Source organism: Solea senegalensis, linkage group LG16, assembly GCF_019176455.1.
Source record: "Solea senegalensis isolate Sse05_10M linkage group LG16, IFAPA_SoseM_1, whole genome shotgun sequence".
NCBI lineage: Eukaryota > Metazoa > Chordata > Actinopteri > Pleuronectiformes > Soleidae > Solea > Solea senegalensis.
The window spans coordinates 9,125,663-9,145,509 of record NC_058036.1 but is presented as its reverse complement, the minus strand read 5'-3'; the positions used below and the strand labels follow the sequence as shown (position 1 = coordinate 9,145,509).

General features: G+C 36.8%; 1 protein-coding gene across 1 annotated transcript in view; it reads left to right on the top strand.

The window, feature by feature from the left end:
- Positions 1-349: 349 nt before the first annotated feature.
- LOC122782769 (disheveled-associated activator of morphogenesis 1-like) overlaps positions 350-19,847 on the top strand; it is a 45,655-nt gene continuing 26,157 nt past the window's right edge. Inside the window, exons 1-10 of the mRNA XM_044047280.1 lie at positions 350-495; positions 778-944; positions 11,189-11,399; positions 11,503-11,592; positions 11,704-11,775; positions 12,166-12,260; positions 12,368-12,587; positions 17,111-17,224; positions 18,081-18,191; positions 19,646-19,749. Of these exons, the coding sequence (XP_043903215.1) occupies positions 11,220-11,399; positions 11,503-11,592; positions 11,704-11,775; positions 12,166-12,260; positions 12,368-12,587; positions 17,111-17,224; positions 18,081-18,191; positions 19,646-19,749 (986 nt within the window). The 5' untranslated portion in view covers positions 350-495; positions 778-944; positions 11,189-11,219. The remainder of the gene's footprint in view (positions 496-777; positions 945-11,188; positions 11,400-11,502; positions 11,593-11,703; positions 11,776-12,165; positions 12,261-12,367; positions 12,588-17,110; positions 17,225-18,080; positions 18,192-19,645; positions 19,750-19,847) is intronic.

Genomic DNA, 19,847 nt, shown 5'->3' with positions numbered 1-19,847 from the left:
CAGCAACAATCAGGAAGGTGACAGATGCTTCGTGCATTGTCTGCCGATCCTTTCTTCTAATCACTGGCAATGTGCTAATTATAGAGCATGTTCATGTGACTTCAGTTGCTGTAGCAGCAATGCTAGTTAGGGAAGTCAAAGTTAGTAAGACTGGTTGTGATGGGCTTTGGAGCGGTGAATAACCTGCTGAATTATCTGCTGATCATCTCATCAGACACAGTGTAGCTATTACAGGCACACACACACACACACACACACACACACACACACACAGTGGGTGGGCGAGGCTTGGGTGTGACTGTCCTCCAGCAGGAATGCAGTCATGTGTGTTTTGAACTTTCTACATACTGTACAGTCTCACTCAGGCTGGATCTGTCAGATCTGCACATTCTGCCTGACAGACACTGAAGACACTGATCAACCCTCATGATCTTGGCAGAACTGATAAACAGAAACAAATGGAGTAGAAGAAGAATACAAAAGTAGAGATACCAGGTCAGTGTGGAACTATGTGAGGATTGGCATTCCTTTGGACACCTGGCACATTTTTGCTTGACTTTCAGGAAATCCCGCTCTGAATCAGCTGACTCTCCTTTCTCTCGTGGATTTTCTATTTATCTAGTTTTAACTTCAAACCTCCTGTGGGTTAAGACTGTGGATTTATTCAGGATTCATCAGTTTGCTTGTTTGCTCTTCCAGTTAAATCTGTGTCTCTGGAGTTGGATCATTTCTCATCTGCTTCTTTCCCTTTCCCCACCTTCATGTTATATAAAACAGTTAACTGAAACTGGTTCTCATTGATTGCCATCTGATACAATGTTGGAGTGACGTTGGAGCTGTGGTGACAGCAGAATGAAGGATGTTCTTCTGACACCTGACTGATGCTTCACTCCCTGCCGCTCAACATGTAATCTCACTGGATCACGTAGACGTGGATCCCAAAGGTAAGAAATCTATGATCCGCTGCACACTCACAGCAACATAACACTTTCTGTTCTTATTTATACATTCATTTTTGTCATGGGGTGTCATTTACTTGGGAAATGCAGGTAACAGACATACAGTAATAATAATAATTTCCACTTACAACTTGTTCTTTCGTATATGTAACAGTGAGGAAAACCTTATTTTGTTAAAGAAATGTCAAGGGTTAAAATTGAAAACATGTAAAGGCATAAAGACATAAATAAATGACCCAGCAATACGTTAATAAATGAATAATTAAATAAAATAAATAAATAGAAATAAATACACAAATAAATGAATAGATAATACATAATAAACACAATTTATTATCAATTGATAATGAAATATGCTACTTCTGCATTGCATGTAATTGTGCATTCATATAATGTACTAATTTATTACAACATTTATTTATTTACTCATTATTTTTGCAATTATGTAAAATTATACAAACAAAGTTACAGTAATAACCAATGCAATAAATAAATTAGAAATCCACAGAAAGAAGAAGAAGAAAAAAGGCCTTCTTGAATGTTCTTACTCCAGACAATCCATACACAAGTAAGCTGATTGGGTTTTATTATGTATTTTATATTTATTTCTGTGTCAATTATCAGGCTTTTATCTGGATTAAAACTAAGATGAAGCTCAGAAAATGTGTCTATTGCATGTCTGCCCTGGAAGAGCAATCCTTCCTTCTATTTGGGAAAATTATTAATTTTTTTCCCTTTTAATCTTTCTAAAAAAACATTTTGATCAGACTGAGGATGCCACTATATGTAGTGACTGTAACTCTGATCTGGGAATTTTGGCAGCACTTTAACCTGAAGAACAAATACAACAATGACGCTATCTGGCAGCATTCTGGCAAGCCCCCTACATATGATTGTAGGTCTCTTGCTCGACTTAAGTGGCTCATTATTCCCAGATTTGTAGATTTTATTTCACCCTGCTGTTCTCCAGCATTTGAAGTTACTCTGTCCTCAATCTACTACGTATCTTTTATACTGTACACTATATCGTTAAAACCTCCATGTGAGTGTGCAGATATTTCTCTGTGCCACAGTATTTTACCAACCTGTGTTTGGATTCTCAAGAGTAGAATGTTCAGTTTCAGAACATGTGTCTAAAACAGTCTTTATGAAAAGGTGGGTTGTGATCCAAATGTATTTAGATTTTGAAGGACATAGATTTTCTTATTCTAACAGCAAAGACAACTGTCATGACACTTTTTGTTTTCTTTACCTGGGGTTTACCTTTGTTTCTGGTACCTTTTGTTTGACTTCCTGTCCTTGTCTGTCCAGTGATTCACTTGTGCCCTATTTGTCTCACCTGTGTCTGATCATCCTCCCTCATTTTATTCCCCTTGTTCCCCAGTGTCCGTGTTTTGTTTATTTCAGTGCACTTGTTCTGTTTCCTGTTCCTCGTTCCTTCATGCTTTTTGATAAGTTTTGATTTATTGAAGACTTCTTGTTTGTTTTTGTTTGGGTCCTCCATGTTTGTAGCAACCTTGACAACAGTAGTGTCAGTCATAGTCTGAGTCAAGCATTTGTAAACATGGTACATGTTTTGGGGGATTTTTTTTACAATGAGCACAGCAGAGCCACAGCTAAAACCTCATTGTGTGGTGTGCAGTGCAGTGATTGCAAGTCAAAGTATCAAGCCATTGAAAATGAAACACCAAAACACTTAGGAGCACTTTTGTTGCAAGTAAAATAATGTAGTACCTCTATGGTTCCCCCCACAGTTGTTAAACTTTATTGTTTACAAAATATCCTAAAATATATGTGGCAGACAACATCTTGGTAATGTGTATTTGTTGAAAATGTCGGTGAACTCTTAAGACTTCTAATGGACAAACAATCATGTCTTCAGACCAGGTACAGTCGTATGTTATGGCATTTTATATTTTATTGTTTTATTTTTATAGACATTATAAAGAGAAACTAAAACAAAATGACAATGCTTTATTTTACCTAGCCTGCGTTTCCAACAGGACCAGGTCTTCCCTGGTCAATTTTCTCTCCACTAGCAGAATGAGAGAGAACGCCAGCCAGTGAAAGCTGGACCAATAGTTTCCCTGTCCAGCCTCTGCACACTATTTAAACAGCAATCTATAATATTCCCATAATCAACTGCCTGTTTGGCAGGTTTATCTCTGATAGAAAAAAGTGTATATCTGCTGATTTTGGTGGGAAAACTCTATCATATGATGCACTTAAGTCCAAAATCAGTCAGTGCGCCAACCACTAACTAAATTAGTGGCATCTACATTATTTTCACTCTGCCACTCTCTTCTCTCTGCCATTTCCTCCTTCTTCATCACTTAATGCATTAGTTTATATGAGTGGAGACATTTCTCATTATTTGTGTTGCTGGCTTCCACTTGAAAGTAAGTGTGAATGGGTATGAAACAGCAGCAGTTGCTGGTAGGGTGGCCATTTCCACAACACCAAAAAGGAGGACACTTTGGTGAGGAAAGAAAAATAGTGTATTCCCCACGACAATACAGTTTCGTACATGATAACAATGGTATCATGATACAGTGATTCTGAGATACTCTGTTCATCACAAGACAATTTATCTCTGATATATCATGATGATGATGTGTAACAGAAGAGGAACAAATATTCCTGAGAAGGCGAAAAGTATTTGTTCACAGTATTTGTATTTATTCAATACATCTGTCTTGCAAAGTGCAGTGCCACAAAGCAGGACATTTATGGCTTTAAATGTGCAAATTCAATTTACATAAAAATAAATAAACGAAAAAAATATACATTCCAGTTCTTAATAAGCATATAGAACTTTTTTTATGTAAACAACAAAAGACAGTAAGAAGAAAAACTTTTCCTGACAAATGGCATTAAATGCATTAAATGAGGTTAATGAGATGAGTGACAGAGCTAGCACATGGGAACAGGGAGCGATTTGTTTACATTTTCAACCAATGAGAAATCAGAGAATTGAGTGACACCGCTTTTTTTTTTACCAAAAGTCTTACACCATTGGACAATATGCAGCGTTGCGTTCACATGCAACTCCAAAAAGGAGGACAAGGCAATTAAATTCCGGACTGTCCGGCCTAAATCCGGACGTATAGCCCCCTCGTTGCTGGCCTCCAAACAGGGTTAGCTCATTTCAGGCTAGGCTACATTATGTTCAATGTAGAAAGAGAACAAAACCAACTAACATATTTCTCAGAAACATGCTTTGTTAACAGTTTTACTAAAGACAGTATTGTTGTTCATCGCAGATGCTCGCGTTTAGCCCATGGAAAGTCGGGCAAATTTGAATTATATTCATTACAAATTTGAATATAATTTGAATATTAAAAATAACTAGGAATTGAATGCGAATGGGATTATAGTGTTACCATTTACCACTGAGCTACTGTCACCCACAAATAATCAAATTTAATAGAATATGAGTGAGAGAATGGAACTGAGGACATGTACTGTACGTGTAGCTATGGTTGTTTTGGTTTGAGTGGTGATCACCCTGTAGCCTGGAGTCCTATATGACAGGACTACTGTTCTGTTGCTAACTCTGACCTTTAACTGCTGTGTGGAAGAGGGTCAAGAGAAACCGCACTTTCCCCTTAGTGATCAATTATATATTGATTCAGCCCTGCAAGCTCTGAGCTTAGTGGATAAGCAGAGCATCGGCAGAAATGACAACACTGTCATCAATCTATACAAAAATGTGCACACAGTGCTGATCATTGTTTCAGTCCTGCAGCAAATGTTATGTAAAAACATGTGTGACTGCTAGGATACAAAATGGCTAGGATATTGGATAGATGGTTGGGAGAAAGATAGGTATGTAGGCAACATAGTTAGCAGTTATTGGATGCAATATTTTTTATATAATTATTAAGTACTGTTCCCTCATTTCAAAACATAACCAGACTTAGTTTGTTTGTATCATGTAGGTGTTATCACATTGTTTTTTGAAACCAAGCAATGGATGGATGTATCATTCAAGATGAAAAGTAAGGAACAAGGAACATTTTGACATCATCAAAATTACATTCAGATCTACACTACCAGTCAAAGGTTTGGACACACCTTTCCATTTGCTTGAACGAGGAAACTTTTGACTGGTAGTGTACATCCAATTTCCTTCTTTGACCTTCACATAACCATCCATACAAACTTAAAAATAGCAAGTATAATAAACTTGATCTTTCTAAGAGGTACCAACATAAGTTAGCAAAGTTAGTCAGACTTAAGTGAACAGTTGTGTTTACCGATTGCACTAAAAAAATCAAGCAAGCAGAACAAAGAATGATAAGTTTGCAGGCTTATTTTATTGGAACAAAATGTAATTTTGTGCATATTAAGCCAAGGCCACTCAGTTTGTGGAAACAAATCAAATGACACAATAAAACAAATATGTAAGCCTTTTATCACAATACCATTTAATTAAGTTTCAGCCAGCTTTCAAGTTAAATGAAACACAAACAATCCATATGCTTTGAACTTGGTTGGTCTGCATTCTAAGGAAAAGGGCTGCCAAATTATACTCAAGTTGCCTCTCCAACTCATCAGTATTAGTTGCCGTCAAATCCTCTTCTAGAAGCGTCTTCAACGACACTTTCATTTTCAGTTTGGACAACTTCACCCAAAGTTTCTGTATGTGTTAAAATTTCCGGTTTAAGCTGCAACTGGCTATGCATCTGTCTGCATTAAATGTAGTGTAGGCGCAGGTTTCAAAATTACAGTCCTTGTAAGGGCACGGTACTTTTTGGTGCATCCAGATATGTGTCCGTAAGTAAACACATGGCTCATTGAACACATTTTTTATCGCATCACAATTATCATCAATCTGGGAGTGTGCTCTTGATAGGACTTGAATGTGCAGGGGCACTCTTTATGAACACATGGTAATGGTGATATTCTTGTGTAACCACCATGTTTAAATCTATAATGTTTAAGTAGTTGCCCTCTCTTTTCACATGTGAAGTGGCAAAACTTACACGTCCACTGCATCAGTGTTGGTTGTCTGTGTTCAAGCTGTAAAAAAAAAAAAAAAAGTCACAAAAGTTGCAGCAACTACTTTAAGTGAAGACACTTGAAGTCATTGAATTTGTAATATCGTGTGAATGGCATGATAATGGCGGTTTTAGTTAGCTGGCTTGGCTAATGTTAGCTAAGAATAGCATTAGCCTATCTCCAGAGATATTTCCTATGTTCAGAACAAAATGTCCTGCCAAAATTTTAGTTGTACGTTAAGTAATGAAATTATAGCTGACAATTTAAAGACTTTGAATAACTTACCTAGAGATCCAGATGTGGTGTTCTTCCAAAGCTTTTGTCCACGGCTTCTGGAAACTTCCCTTATGCTACTCTACTGCAAATGGGCACTGCTGAACCTCTGTGTTAACTCCAGGAACAGAATGTTACAAGTCCAGTTTACTCAGCTGAACTTAGGTTTAAACCTCTTTAAGGAAAAATGAGGACATACTTATATTCCATGAGTTAAATCAACAGGATAGGGACAGATAAGTAAAGTACACTATTATGATTTAAGTAAGCAAAGTTATTACGTGAGTTATACATAGTTACTACTAAGCAAACATGAGTATCTCAAACTTACATTTTAGAAGTACTGAACAATGTCCTGTCTCCTTTGTGTGGCTCTCAGATGTGGCCACAGTGGACAGGGCTGTGTGGGCAAAGGCTTGTCTGGCTGCGCTTTATTTCTTGTTCATATATTTTATTGAATTTCACACACCTTTTCAGGTGTTTACAGCAGGGTTCTCTTTGGATGAAATTGTTACTAAGTCTAATAAAAATTATGTAATGGTTTCTAAAGGTACAGTTTGTAACATTTAGCAACATTTATTAATGAAGTTGCATGTAACAGCAGACAATCCCTCACCTTCCAGGTGTGTTGGAGAACTTACTTAGCCTTCAGTTAGCATCAAAACTCAAAAGATGTTTTGTTTGTCCATTGTGGGCTATTGTAAAAAACGTGATGGTACAAAAGAATAAATCTGGGGTAATGGCAAATAATAATTCATACAATCAGGTGATTGCACGAAAATTTAAAATAATTATTTATCTTCAATTTCTGTAAAATAAAAAAATATTTCACCTAAATTTTACACACTGGGCCTTTAAATGATACAAGCATGTATCCTTATGGATACATTTGTTCAGCAAATAATAAAATACATATAAACTTTCATTCTCATTTGAAATTATTTATAAGTCTATGTAACCAGTGAAGCGTTAGTTATCATTGGGTATCTATGTTTTTATAACTACATCTTTCCTGCTATAGTGGTGGGTGTGCCCCTGCCTGCCTGTTTCAGCATTCTTCATGCAACACGTGTGCTGCTCTTGAACCACTTGTTGGCCCAGTCTGTCATTTATACTAACCTGTTTTGTAGTGTTTTAATTACTGACACTCAGTAATCAGAATTATCTGGACATTTCTAGGCTAGAGGAAGCAAAATAAGGTAGGTTGGTAAAGTTTTATCATTCTTTACAGGCAAGCTTTTAAATGAAATGGTACTTATACAGTATTCATTTCAGCTTGCTAAGTTTTTGTGGAAAATATTAGTTCTCCTTACGTTACATTTCATTTACATTAATCAGTGAGTGGATATGTTTAACAGAAGGATGCCTTAAACCAAACCAAGTATGGCGTAAACATTACATCATTGAAATAAACCAAGAAACCAAGTTAGGTATAACCTCAGGAGTTAAGGCAGTAAGTGCTAAGACAGCATGTTAGTGTGTTAGACGTATTATAAGGGGAAGGGTGTGCTTTCAGAGAGATGAGTCTTCAAAAGGCTGTCATTGATAGCCATGAGGTGGAACATGTGCCCTTTTTATGATGTTTGAAAGAATGCCAACCAGAAAGGCATTGCAGTGTTCAATGCAAGAGATAAACATGACAGGAATCTAAAATTTGCTTATATACTGAGTCATTTAAGTCTTGGGTGTTGGGATGAGAGATGAAGAGATTATTTTGATGTCCATGTCATGCTGGAGATTGATTGGCTGTGGTGACCAAGACTTGAATCTAGAAGAGGTCTAGTGAAGGTACTATAGATGTGGATATGACAGGTGAAGTTGGATGTCATCTGCATAGCAGTGATATAAGAAGTAATACTGTAAGAGAACTGGATCCAAGAAAGTGGTGTATGTAGCAAAGAGAAGGGGTCCCAGCAAAGAGCTTTGGGGAACTCTTATAGGGTGTATATAACATGTTTCATTCCATGTCATGAAACATTAGAGGAATGTTTAGTGAGAAAAGATTCAAATTAATTCCTCAAACCTACCTAAAGTTCAATGGTGAGTGGACCTTCTCTGCAAGCACTCACTTTGTGGGACAACCAACCTGAGGAAATCTTCATTTAAATTCAAAGACACGTTGTCTAAGAATTGTAATATTTAAAACATGTATTGCTTTTATAATGTTTTGTTTGTTATTGAGGTTTTGATCTTTTTTGATCCTTATCGTGTGCTTTAATTGTTTCATTCAGTTTAGTTTAATGTTTGTCTTAAATTGTTTATGTTTCCCTTTTATTATGTGTCCTGTAAAACACTTTGTAATTATCTTTTGTTTGAAAGGTCCTTCACAAGATTATGATTATGATTATTATTAATACTACTACTAATATTTGACATACTTTTCAGGTTACCAGGTTAGGTGTAGATTATCACAACACAGAAAGCAAAACACACACAACCCCAAGATACCACAAAACAAATCACATAGTAAATTGTGTAGAAATATACATGAAAAAACATATTCAGTGACTATGAATTACTATTGGTACCACGACTCAGATCAAATAGCAAGTACTAATATAAAGCTGTTTAGCAAATACAATGAAACTATTGTGTAGGGCAACAAGCTAGTGCTGTGCTGTTTCTATCATCAATCTACTTCCTAATTAAATAACCAAACACAGGGTTGTGTTGTCAGTGCACTGAACCACACCTCATGACTCAGATACAAGCAAGGGCTGTTCCAGTTGAGGCTTGTTCATCACACCCAATTGGAGTGGTGTGTCTCTTTGTGTGTGTGGTTTGTCTTTTCTTTCTTGTATTTGTTACCTCAGGACCTTCTCTGGCATAACCACTGACCTTTTCAGAACCAGTAGCCCTAATGGAGACCAAACCTTGTCGTAATGAGCCAGAGCCACATTTCTGAGGAACAAGTTTAGGGATATGTCTTAAATTGTGGTTATGTTAAAGTTAAGATTTGGTATTCAGTGGCAATGTTTGAAAGGCCAACAAGAGACATGATTATTAGTATTAAATGCTTTGATTTGTTTTTACATTGTGCAGAGCAAATTCAATCCTTACCAAGTGGAACAACATACAATTTTACGTAACTACACTAATTAGTTATGTTTATTAAAAATTTGAATAACCCAAATTTGTTCTAAGATCAATATATTGTCAATCAGATTCTGATTCTAACCCAGTGTTCATGTTTTAAAATGGCTTTAAAATCTGTCCAATTTCAACTGCCTATATGTTTTCACATACTTTTGTTTTTCAGTTGTGCACTTTGATTAGTTTCTGTTTTTTTCCTCTGTCGTTTCTTTCCTTGTATATTGTATTGCTTTTTCTTTTCCTTTGTAGTTTCTCACTTCTTGAGTTACTTCCTTGTCTCTGTCTCTATCCTGCCTGTGTATTTACAGTCTCTTTGTTGAAAGGTCTGTTCTCTTACTCTGTGTTTGGTGTTTCCTCCAGTTTTGTTTCCCCACTGCATTCCTAGTGTTCCTGCATCTTTATCTACCTGCCTTCTTCATTTGGACTGTAATTAAATTATATACTTGCTGTATTTCCTTGTTCCTGGATCTGTAATTGTATCCTGACAGAGGGCTTTTCAATGGAAACGTTAAAATGCTCAGTATATTCCACTGTATCATGTGTAAAAGTGGAAATTATAGTCCAAAGTCTGATGATTGCAGACTTGACGTAGGGAATCAGTTCAATGGATTACTCAAAAAGCAGGTGGAAGACTGGAAACCAGTCCAAAGCAACAAGCTAATCCAAAGTTGGCAGGTCAAAGGTCAAAACAGACAATAGTTAAAAACATTTGAAAAAATGCACTGAAAAATGCACTTAAAATCTATGCACTGAACCATAGGTCTCAAAACTTGCAGCCTGGGGAACACATGTGGCCCCCAATCAAATTAATGCAGACTGCCACTTGCCATGGTTACAGCTTACAAGGTTATCAGGTTACAAGGAGTTATTTATATATGTTTTTGTTATTTCTAGATTCATTTTGCATCAAAAATATATTTTTTGTGTATGTATTGTTTCTTAGCAAAACAAGCTCTTTTTCACAAATTTTACTACAATATTTTGATGGAAGTGTGAGAGTGGGTGGTTGTTTGTTTCTGTATGTGGCCCTTTGATGGACTGGTGAACTGTCCGGGGTGTACTCCACCTATCGCCCTATGTCAGCTGAGATTGGCACAGCTGGAGGATAAAGCGGTAGAAGACGGATGGATGAATTTTAATGGAATATTATGTAAATCACACCCACTGAACAGTTGTTTTTTACCAAACAGTTTGCCTTTTTCACTTGACAGGCCCTCTCCAAATCAGACTAGACAATTATTGGTCCTCAGGTCATTTGAGTTTGAGACCCCTGCAATAAACAAAGAAGATCTGACAAAGAAAGAGGAAGATACAGACTATACACAAAGAGAGAAGGGAAGACAACAAGGCACAGGGGAAACACATTAGAGAGGAGGAGACCATCACATAAGCGGGAAACTTCAAAATAAATTATGAGAAACAAATCAAGGGTTACTGAAATAAAACAGGAAGCTCAAAGAAAGTGCTAATAACAATGAACATGAATTCAGGAAGATTGGTGAGTCGCGTCACTAGGAGGGTCAGGAGTTCATCAAAAATACTAACTAATAATTACTAAATAATAACTACTATAGCCTAAACAAGTCATGAACATATCCATGACAAAAAACATCCTTCCATTATCTACTGTTTACACTATGAGGGTTGCAGGCACAGTTTGTGGTAATCCCAGTTTATGGTGGGTTGTAGGGTTTACCCTGTACAGATCACCAGCCTATTAAAACAAATGTGCTAAAACTGTTTTCCAGTTAGTTTTGAAACCTAATCACATTTGTGTTATCTTAATTTTCAATTCATGAAAACATAACAATGGATATGATGTGCATCAATAACAGTTCTTGCTTTTAAATCCTAACTAGCTAATACTTCTGTGGGGGTCCTCCTGTAACCATGGCGTCCCGAGTGAAGCAGCCACCAGGGCGTGGCCTGTCCTCTTTCTTTCCTTGCTGCTTCAAAGGAGATGATCAACCAGAGATCACCTACTGCCATGATAATGTTGTGTCAGCACTGGAGCCCACCCTGCCCATGCCTCCTCTTCAAGAACTGGACTCTATGTTCACTGAGCTGGTGGTGAGTATAAAACCAAAAGTCTAGAATTTCATGACTATTTATTGGCTTTCTTCTTCTTTTTTCACATCCTTCCTTCCAACCTCACTGTCTTCTTCTGCCCCAGGATGAACTGGACCTTACAGAGGAGAACAGGGCTGCCATGTTTTCTTTACCAGCAGAGAAGAAATGGAACCTCTACTGCAGTAAGAAAATGGTAAGAAACTGTTTGGATAACCAAAAGAGATACTGTATATCCCATCAAAGTTAACAGGTTCATCTTCTTAAGCTCACTGCTCATAGACTTCTGTGTCTATGTGGTTTTCAGGAGGCCGAGGAAAATAAAGGAGCAACTACCTGGCCAGAGTATTATATTGATCAGCTCAGGTCCATGGCTGCGGTGAGTCACACACAATACTGTGTCTTTGTCATGGTGCTGTGATGTCTAACATGAATACTGCCAAGCTTTTTAGTGGGTTTACCCATGATTCAAGAATCGAAGAATAGACAAGCTTCTTGTTTATCTGAAAAGCAAATTTGTTTTATACTACAAGAAGTGAAAACTGTATTTTCGGTGATCAGTCTTCTTAGCATTAATTTGACACTTTTTGACAATTTGTCACACTATTATATACATATATATATATATAAATATGTATACATACATATACATATATAGTGGTTAGAACCAATTAATCCAAATTATTAATTATTAATTAATTATTTAGCCAAATAATTTCTATCACTTGCCCTGAGTGACTATGTAACCTATTTACAATTCTGTTTCCAGAGGAAATCACTGCTGACACTGGAAAATGAGGATGAGCAGGGAAGACTTAAAATCGTTGATGGTCTTAAAACGGCCCTGAGGACACAACCGATGAGGTACAGTGTTCAAGTGAATATTTCCTGAAAGCTCTCTTTCATTTTCTCCTGTGCTCAACTGACCTCAGGAATAACTGCCACCTTCCACCCTGACTGATGTTCCTCAGGTTTGTGACACGATTCATCGACTTGGATGGCCTGTCTTGTATCCTGAATTTCCTCAAAACAATGGATTACGAGACTACCGAGTCTCACATCCACACCTCACTGATCGGCTGCATCAAGGCTCTGATGAACAATTCTCAGGGTAGAGCTCACGTCCTGGGTCACTGTGAGAGCATTAACATCATTGCACAAAGTCTTGCCACTGAAAACATCAAGACAAAGGTAGGAATTACATTTTTTGGAACTACGGGAATTGGTAAATGCAGTTTTTGTGTGTGTATGCTTGCTTGAGAATGTTCACTGAATGGACCTATGGGTCAATGGGGCCATGGTGGCCTGTGTTTCAAATGATAGTTCAGGTTTGTGCTGAGAACAAGGCTGAGACCAGTGTTGCCAATTTAGCAACTTTTTAGACCCTCGCAATGACTTCTAAAAAAAGGATTAATAAAAGCATTACCTCTTTTATAGGGGAGGATAAACTCACTAGAATTAGCATCATCCATGTTCAAAGATCAAAGCAGTTAGGAGGTTTGCCTGTTAGTTTGTTTTAAGATGTAAGAAGAACCAGAAAAGCCACCTTCGATACCTTCAACTTCTTCGAGGGATTGTGGTGTTGAGGAAGGAGACCACCCCTGGCCCTACTCAGAGTCTATGTTTTCTATGTTGTGGTCGTAAAAGACCACTCATATCAAATGAAATGCCTACTCTCTCTCAAAAGATTGTGAAATAATGGCCTTCAAAAATTCACCTTCGAATTTGAAGAAACATACACAAAAACTACATAACACAATACTTCTACTACTAGTACATTTTAAGAGTAGTATATTATAAAATGGACCACTTGCAATAAGTACAAAAAACATTGAAAACTTTAGTACTTCCACTTAAGTGTGGCGCTTATAGAACAACTTCTACTGAAGACCCTTTATGATAGAGTACTTTCATACTCGAGTCTTGGTCTCTAGTACTATCTCTGTTGATAATAGGTAAAAAATAAATGCTAATGAAGGACAAATAAATAACTAATACCTGCTTTGTTGTAATATGTTAAACAATGTAAACAAATGTATTCACATTTCTCATAAAGTTTTCGTATCATACGGTTCACTGACAGTAGCGCCGTTCCCAAGACGCCACATGACTGTGCTTTGGTGTGCTCTTACACAGCTGTGACGTCACTCTGGGAAATAAGATTTGTGTGGGCTTTTTCTGGCCTTTAGGAACATTTTACAAATGTGAATCTCCATGAATTAAAAATATAGAATATAAAGATCTATAAAAGGCTTTTAAAGATCTTTAGGTAACCATTTATTTTACATTCCACTAATTACCTGGTATTTACTGAGAAACTAGATGGTAACAAAACATAGTTAACATAGTTATAATTTTATGTAATTACTAAGTTAGTACCTATTAAGTACATGGAAACATACTAGAAAACTAGATGGTAATACAATCTATGTATTAAAAAGTAGGATAGTAAGTACTATGTCATTACTTAGTAAGTACATGAAAAACTACCAAGAAACTAGATGTAATACAATTTATTTACTAAGAAAGTACCCATACGGAACGGATGTAAGTACAAAGTTATAACTTACTAAGTACATGGAAACATACTAGAAAAGTAGATGGTAATTCAATATACATATTAACAAAGTACCAGAAAGAAAGATTACAAAGTTATTACCAAGTAAGTACATGGAAATGTACTAGGAAATTAGATGGTAATACAATACACATATTAAGAAATAGTAAAGGACAGTTAGTACTAAGTTATTACCTAGTAAGTACCTACAATACAATATGACTCCTAACAGGAACCTCTTGACAAAGAGTGAGATGTTGTAGCTGTAACTAAACCCCATGTTGCTCCTGATGGCTGTGCTGGCAGCATATAAATGGGTATGAAAGATCAGTAAATGAGTTAATAACAAAACTGTAGTGTAAAGCAACTTTTAGTGGTCATCAAGACCAGAAAGGCACTGTATAAATGCAGACTATTAACCATTGTTCATTAAATTAAAATAGTATCTGTGAAGATAGGTTTTGTTTTCTCGTCCCTTTATTTATATCAAGCTGCCTTTACTAAAGGCATTAACTAATTGAAATTAAAAAAACATGCTTATTAGACTATGGTGTGTTCTGATGACATCTTGCAAAATTTCAGGCTAGCTTTAGCTTTCCTTTGAAAGCACTGTAGTTGGCAACACTGGCTGAGACATGGAGGTTCATTCTCACAGAAAAGATGGCTGCTACCAGGATTTTACAAGACAGTCTAGCTGCAGACCTGCACTGTCAGGACCCTTCGTTGCAGACCTGCACTGTGAGGTCTCCTGCACTGTCAGGACCGGAAGTTGATTCGAAGCCTTTCAAAATAAAAGCGACCATACCGGAAGCACATATTTTTCGTTCCCAATGTTTCTTGGATCTTTATTTTATGTTTACAATGTAAATATGTTTATGTGTATCCATGTGTTTAATGAAAGAGATTTTTTTTAAAAACGTGTATATCTTTCCAGTTCAACTGTATAAGGTGAAAAAACTCAGGAAAATGTCAAGATAAAAAACGAACAAAATATTATATATATAAAAAAGAAAATACAAAACGTTATGACCACTAGGGTTATTCTACAGATAATCAGTGCAAACTACATGTACAGCTATTGTTATGATCCCCTATAAACATTATTAGCCTACTCAAAACATGCATTATTTTACTCCAGTGTTTTAATTTAAGTCATAAAAAGGACAGCTGTTTCGTCTGCACTACAAATTCATATTGAAACAATACATCTCTGTAAATACACCTTAATGTGTGATGGCATAATGCATCTACACTCCAACCTATTGCTGACTGTTTTATAGCATTATTTATCATTGAAAATTTAGCCCCCTGCACTGTTGGACCTATTTACATATTGATTTACTTATTTCTTTATATAGGCATATCTTATGTTTGTTTGCAATTATAACACCTCATAATTCATTTAATAATTGCTTAATATTGTTTGTGCTACGTTCTTACCTTGTGCTATTGGACCACATGGAGGGTGTGAGGGTTGATGATTTTAAATGAACTTAGCTTTGTGTATTCAAAGTGAATTACTGAATACCTAGTTACATGACCAAGATAACCAATATCTTCAAAGCAGTTTTTTTAATGATTTTAATTATTAGTGTTTCAACAACAACAACTTTTTCCACAATTTAACTTTTGTTTTTTTTTTCTTTCTACTCTTTGTACTCACAGTACGCCAAGTACCCTCGTTTATCCATAATCTTCTCACAGAAGAGCCACATATCTTCAATCTGGTAAAAAATAAATTTAAAAGGCTCAAGAATTAATTCTTTCTCTTCCTCATTCGGATCCATGGTGTCAAACAGCTTTCACATTTCCTGCGCAGCATCCTCAGTTTGGGTGCTGTTCATGTTCAAAATCTGAGGCATCTTCACTCTGACTGCAAACAAGTGTTGATTCGCCTGCACCCATTCCGCTGCAGCGTTCAACTTTGGGCGTAGTGCCGGTAGTTAAGATCGAAATATGCATCTCTAAGAGACAAATAATGTCGTAATAAGTAAAACAAAATTATATAAAAACGATATGATATAACTCAGTTTTCTTGGTCTTCGAGTAGGAAAATGGCACATTTAAGTGAGCACTATCATACGATAACAACGCTAAAAACTACCCAAAAGTCCAAAACCCGATTCTTTCAAATTAATATAACTTTACAGGACAATATATAGTGTGCAACATAACGTTCTAGTGAATAAAGACTGTTTCTGTTTCTTCGTATGACGCAAAGTTGTTGTCACTTGACTGTTACCCACCTCGTCGTCTTCACACTTCACATGGGGAACGAAAAATACGTGCGTCAAGTATGCTCGCTTTTATTTTGAATATTTGCTTCCGGTATGGTCGCCTTTATTTTGAAAGGCTTCGAATGAACTTCCGGTCCTGACAGTGCAGGAGACCTCACAGTGCAGGTCTGCAACGAAGGGTCCTGACAGTGCAGGTCTGCAGCTAGACCCCTCTCGGATTTTAGCCACTACTTAATAAAATCTGTATGCATTTAGTTTATGATACATTAAGAAGACATTCACATCTCCTTGTCAAACAGCCTTTTCTAGTGGAAACTGAGTCGTTGATCCACTGCTGTGTCCATGAGAAAGTTCAAATGTGTTAGTTTGTGACCTCAGTGACATATACTTAGACCAGCAAGTCCTGTGTCCCAGGAAGCAGAGAAGTATTACACAATTTCAGTTTTCAGTAAGAAATGTCTAACGCTGAGATAAAGCAGCAAACATATTAAGATATTGTACACTGGAGCTGGCAAAGATTTTATAAGGTGAGTTTTTTGTTAAATGGCATAAATCTGTTTTTCCTTGTGTTACTGCTGGAAGTTTTTTGTAACTTCAAAAATGGCCTACACACTTACTCCATTTCCACAAAAGAACATTATGAGTGGACCTGTCTAAGGTGAGAAGGAATGTTCAACAACCAGTAAAACAGGTAGCCTACAATGTTTTGCAAAAAAACAAACGCAAACATAAAACACCATAAAATGGTATGCGAGGTCAGTAGGTATTAAGAGATTCTGAAGTCCGCCAAAATCACTTATGAATCAAAACCTTAATACATCTAAATAGATTTACCACCCACTTACGTCAACATTTCCTCATCAGTAATCACTGTTGTCATCTTATTATTATGTGTAACTGAAATTGGTCTCTCTTCACAGGTTGCAGTGTTAGAGATCCTCGGAGCAGTGTGTTTGGTGCCAGGAGGCCATAAGAAAGTACTAGAAGCTATGATACACTACCAGAAGTTTGCTTCTGAGAGAACACGTTTTCAGGTCTGCTGCTGTTTATTTAATATGGTTATGGAGACATAATTGCAATAGGACAACATTTGAATAACGAAGGATCTGTTATCTTGACACAATGGACCCAATGTCCAAACAGAAAGCAATAGATTTCTTGAGAAGTCACTTGAATTTCCATAAAAATCCTGAACCTGATAAAAATGTTAAATGCATGTCAAAGCATGGTATTCAAAGCTTTCTTTGGTCATAGAAAGTTTCAGACTTATACTGCAGCAATGATGATAAATGTTGTGTTACAGGATTACCACATTAGTCATTTGAACAACGAAAGAAAACAGGATTACATGACATCACTGCTTGGGAAACTTAGTGACCGAGGTTTAAAACGCCACAGTGATGAATTCTAAATTCTAAAGTGTTGATGTATAGCTGTAACGTGTTGCCAGAAGAAGGAGATCAAATACATTTCATTTTCTTTGGTAAAAATAACTCATCAGTATGTGAATGGCTGTACACACAGTAGATTTCCAAATCCATGGAAATGTATATTAAAATGAACATGGTGTCAAACAAAGAGCACTTAAATGGTAGATGTATACTAAGGGTAACAATTACAGTATTTATAGTCAACAGACATTTTTGTATGGCATTAATGTTAGAAACACTTGAAGCACTAGTCTACTGTCAGTTAGTTAATGAAATTAAATTATACTTTATTTTCATTTCAGCAAAATTTCGAGGTTCAATAAGTGTCAACTAATTATCTGTTGACATTACTGTTTACTGAATACATTGTTGATTACTGGTAGAGAGTCAACAAAGGACTATCAAAATAAAGTGATACTAATTAATTCTAAAACCTTGAGGTTTTCTGGTTTGTGGGCAGACCCTGCTGACAGACTTGGACAGATCCACAGGCCGCTACAGAGATGAAGTCAATCTGAAGACCGCCATCATGTCCTTCATCAATGCTGTGCTCAGCCAGGGAGCAGGAGAGGTAAAAAAAAACAATCCATCTCTTTTTTTCTTTTAAATGGATCTCTGTATTTTCAGAACCATCAGTTTAACCACCATCATGTTACTCTGATATCAGTTGGTTAGTGATGCAGTGGAATGATTCTTTTGGTGTCTTCCCTTCCTTTCATGTGCGTTCTTCACAAACTCAAAAACCCAACAGAAAACCCGACAGCACTGCTGAAAGTGGCGATCACGAGTGGCATCACAACCCATTCCGCCGTATTTCCGTTCAGTGTCTGTCTGACGGAGTCTGTGCTCTGGTCATGCAGGAAATACTGAACAATTCTATGAAGAAATCAATTTAATTAACTGATTTTAATGATTCAGTACACTGAAAACAACTGCACTAAGTCACTAGTTTGTGTGGGTGACGTATAAAACAAGGCAATCAGGCATTCAAGCAACAAGCCTTTATTTAGAATAAAAAAGGGTTATTCTAAATTCTAACAAGCCTTTTTCGGCCTCTGCAAGCAAATGCGGAAGCACATACACAGACAGACACACAGACAGACACAGAGCCACCAGAAAGCTGTGCTATGATGACTCCACCCATGTTGAGGTTTTGGATGGAAAACCATCCAAAACCGCGTCTGATGTGCCGTGCCGGAACTGTATAGTGGGAAAAAAAAATTATATTTATATATTAAAACTAGTGAGTGATATGAAGTGATCATTACACAAGTGGAATCCATTGTATGTAGGTTTCCATCGCTCCATTTTCTACATTCGCTTTGAGCTCGTTTTATGGCAATGACCCAAATCTGCTTTGGGGATGGGGTAAGATGCTCCCTCCTTTGCTTGTCTTCAACTGTTGTAATATTTTGGGGCACATCAGCTATTCATTATATTCACTTGACCTTCTGAAACGAGGAACCTGTTACTAAACTAGTTGTACAGTTGATCGTGTTATGTGTCTATGTTTTGATTCAAACTGGTATGTAAAAATGATGGGCTTGGCCATTTATCTTTGGACTTCATACACCAGCTTAGAACCAATAGAGTTTATGCCTTTCATCCAGTTCATCAGGCTTTTATAGCACATGACCATGTCCCCAAGGACTTAAAAATAAGAAGAGTCAGCAACTTTTCAAAATTACCATCCCCCTTTCCCTTTTTGCACAGCCCACACCTGCATAACAGTTCTTCTTTTTCACCTTTTCCAGCTCTTATTTCTTATTTGGCCTATAATGGCTTTGTGCCATACAACACAGAGGAGAAACACAAATGGACTGTATGACACTTTTTTAACATACAGTATATTAACTTGTTTATCGTTATTGTATTAAATGATAAGCTAAGATACCCTTGCTCTTTACAATGTTCTACTTGATGTTTATCCTGCTGATGTTTGAGAACGCTATCCTTCCATTTTGTTTTGTTAAACATAAACTATATGTATCGGAACATTGAGTTCATGTGCGTGTTTTTCCTTAGACCAGTCTGGAGTTCCGTATCCATTTACGCTACGAGTTCCTGATGTTGGGCATCCAGCCAATCATCGACAAACTACATTCCCATGAAAATGCCACGCTGGACAGGTATGTCAGCAGCATCAAAAGCTGAAACTGAAATATAATTGACAAATAAATTGCAGGACAATTTCATCCGTGTCCTGAGGTCACTTGTTACAGAATAT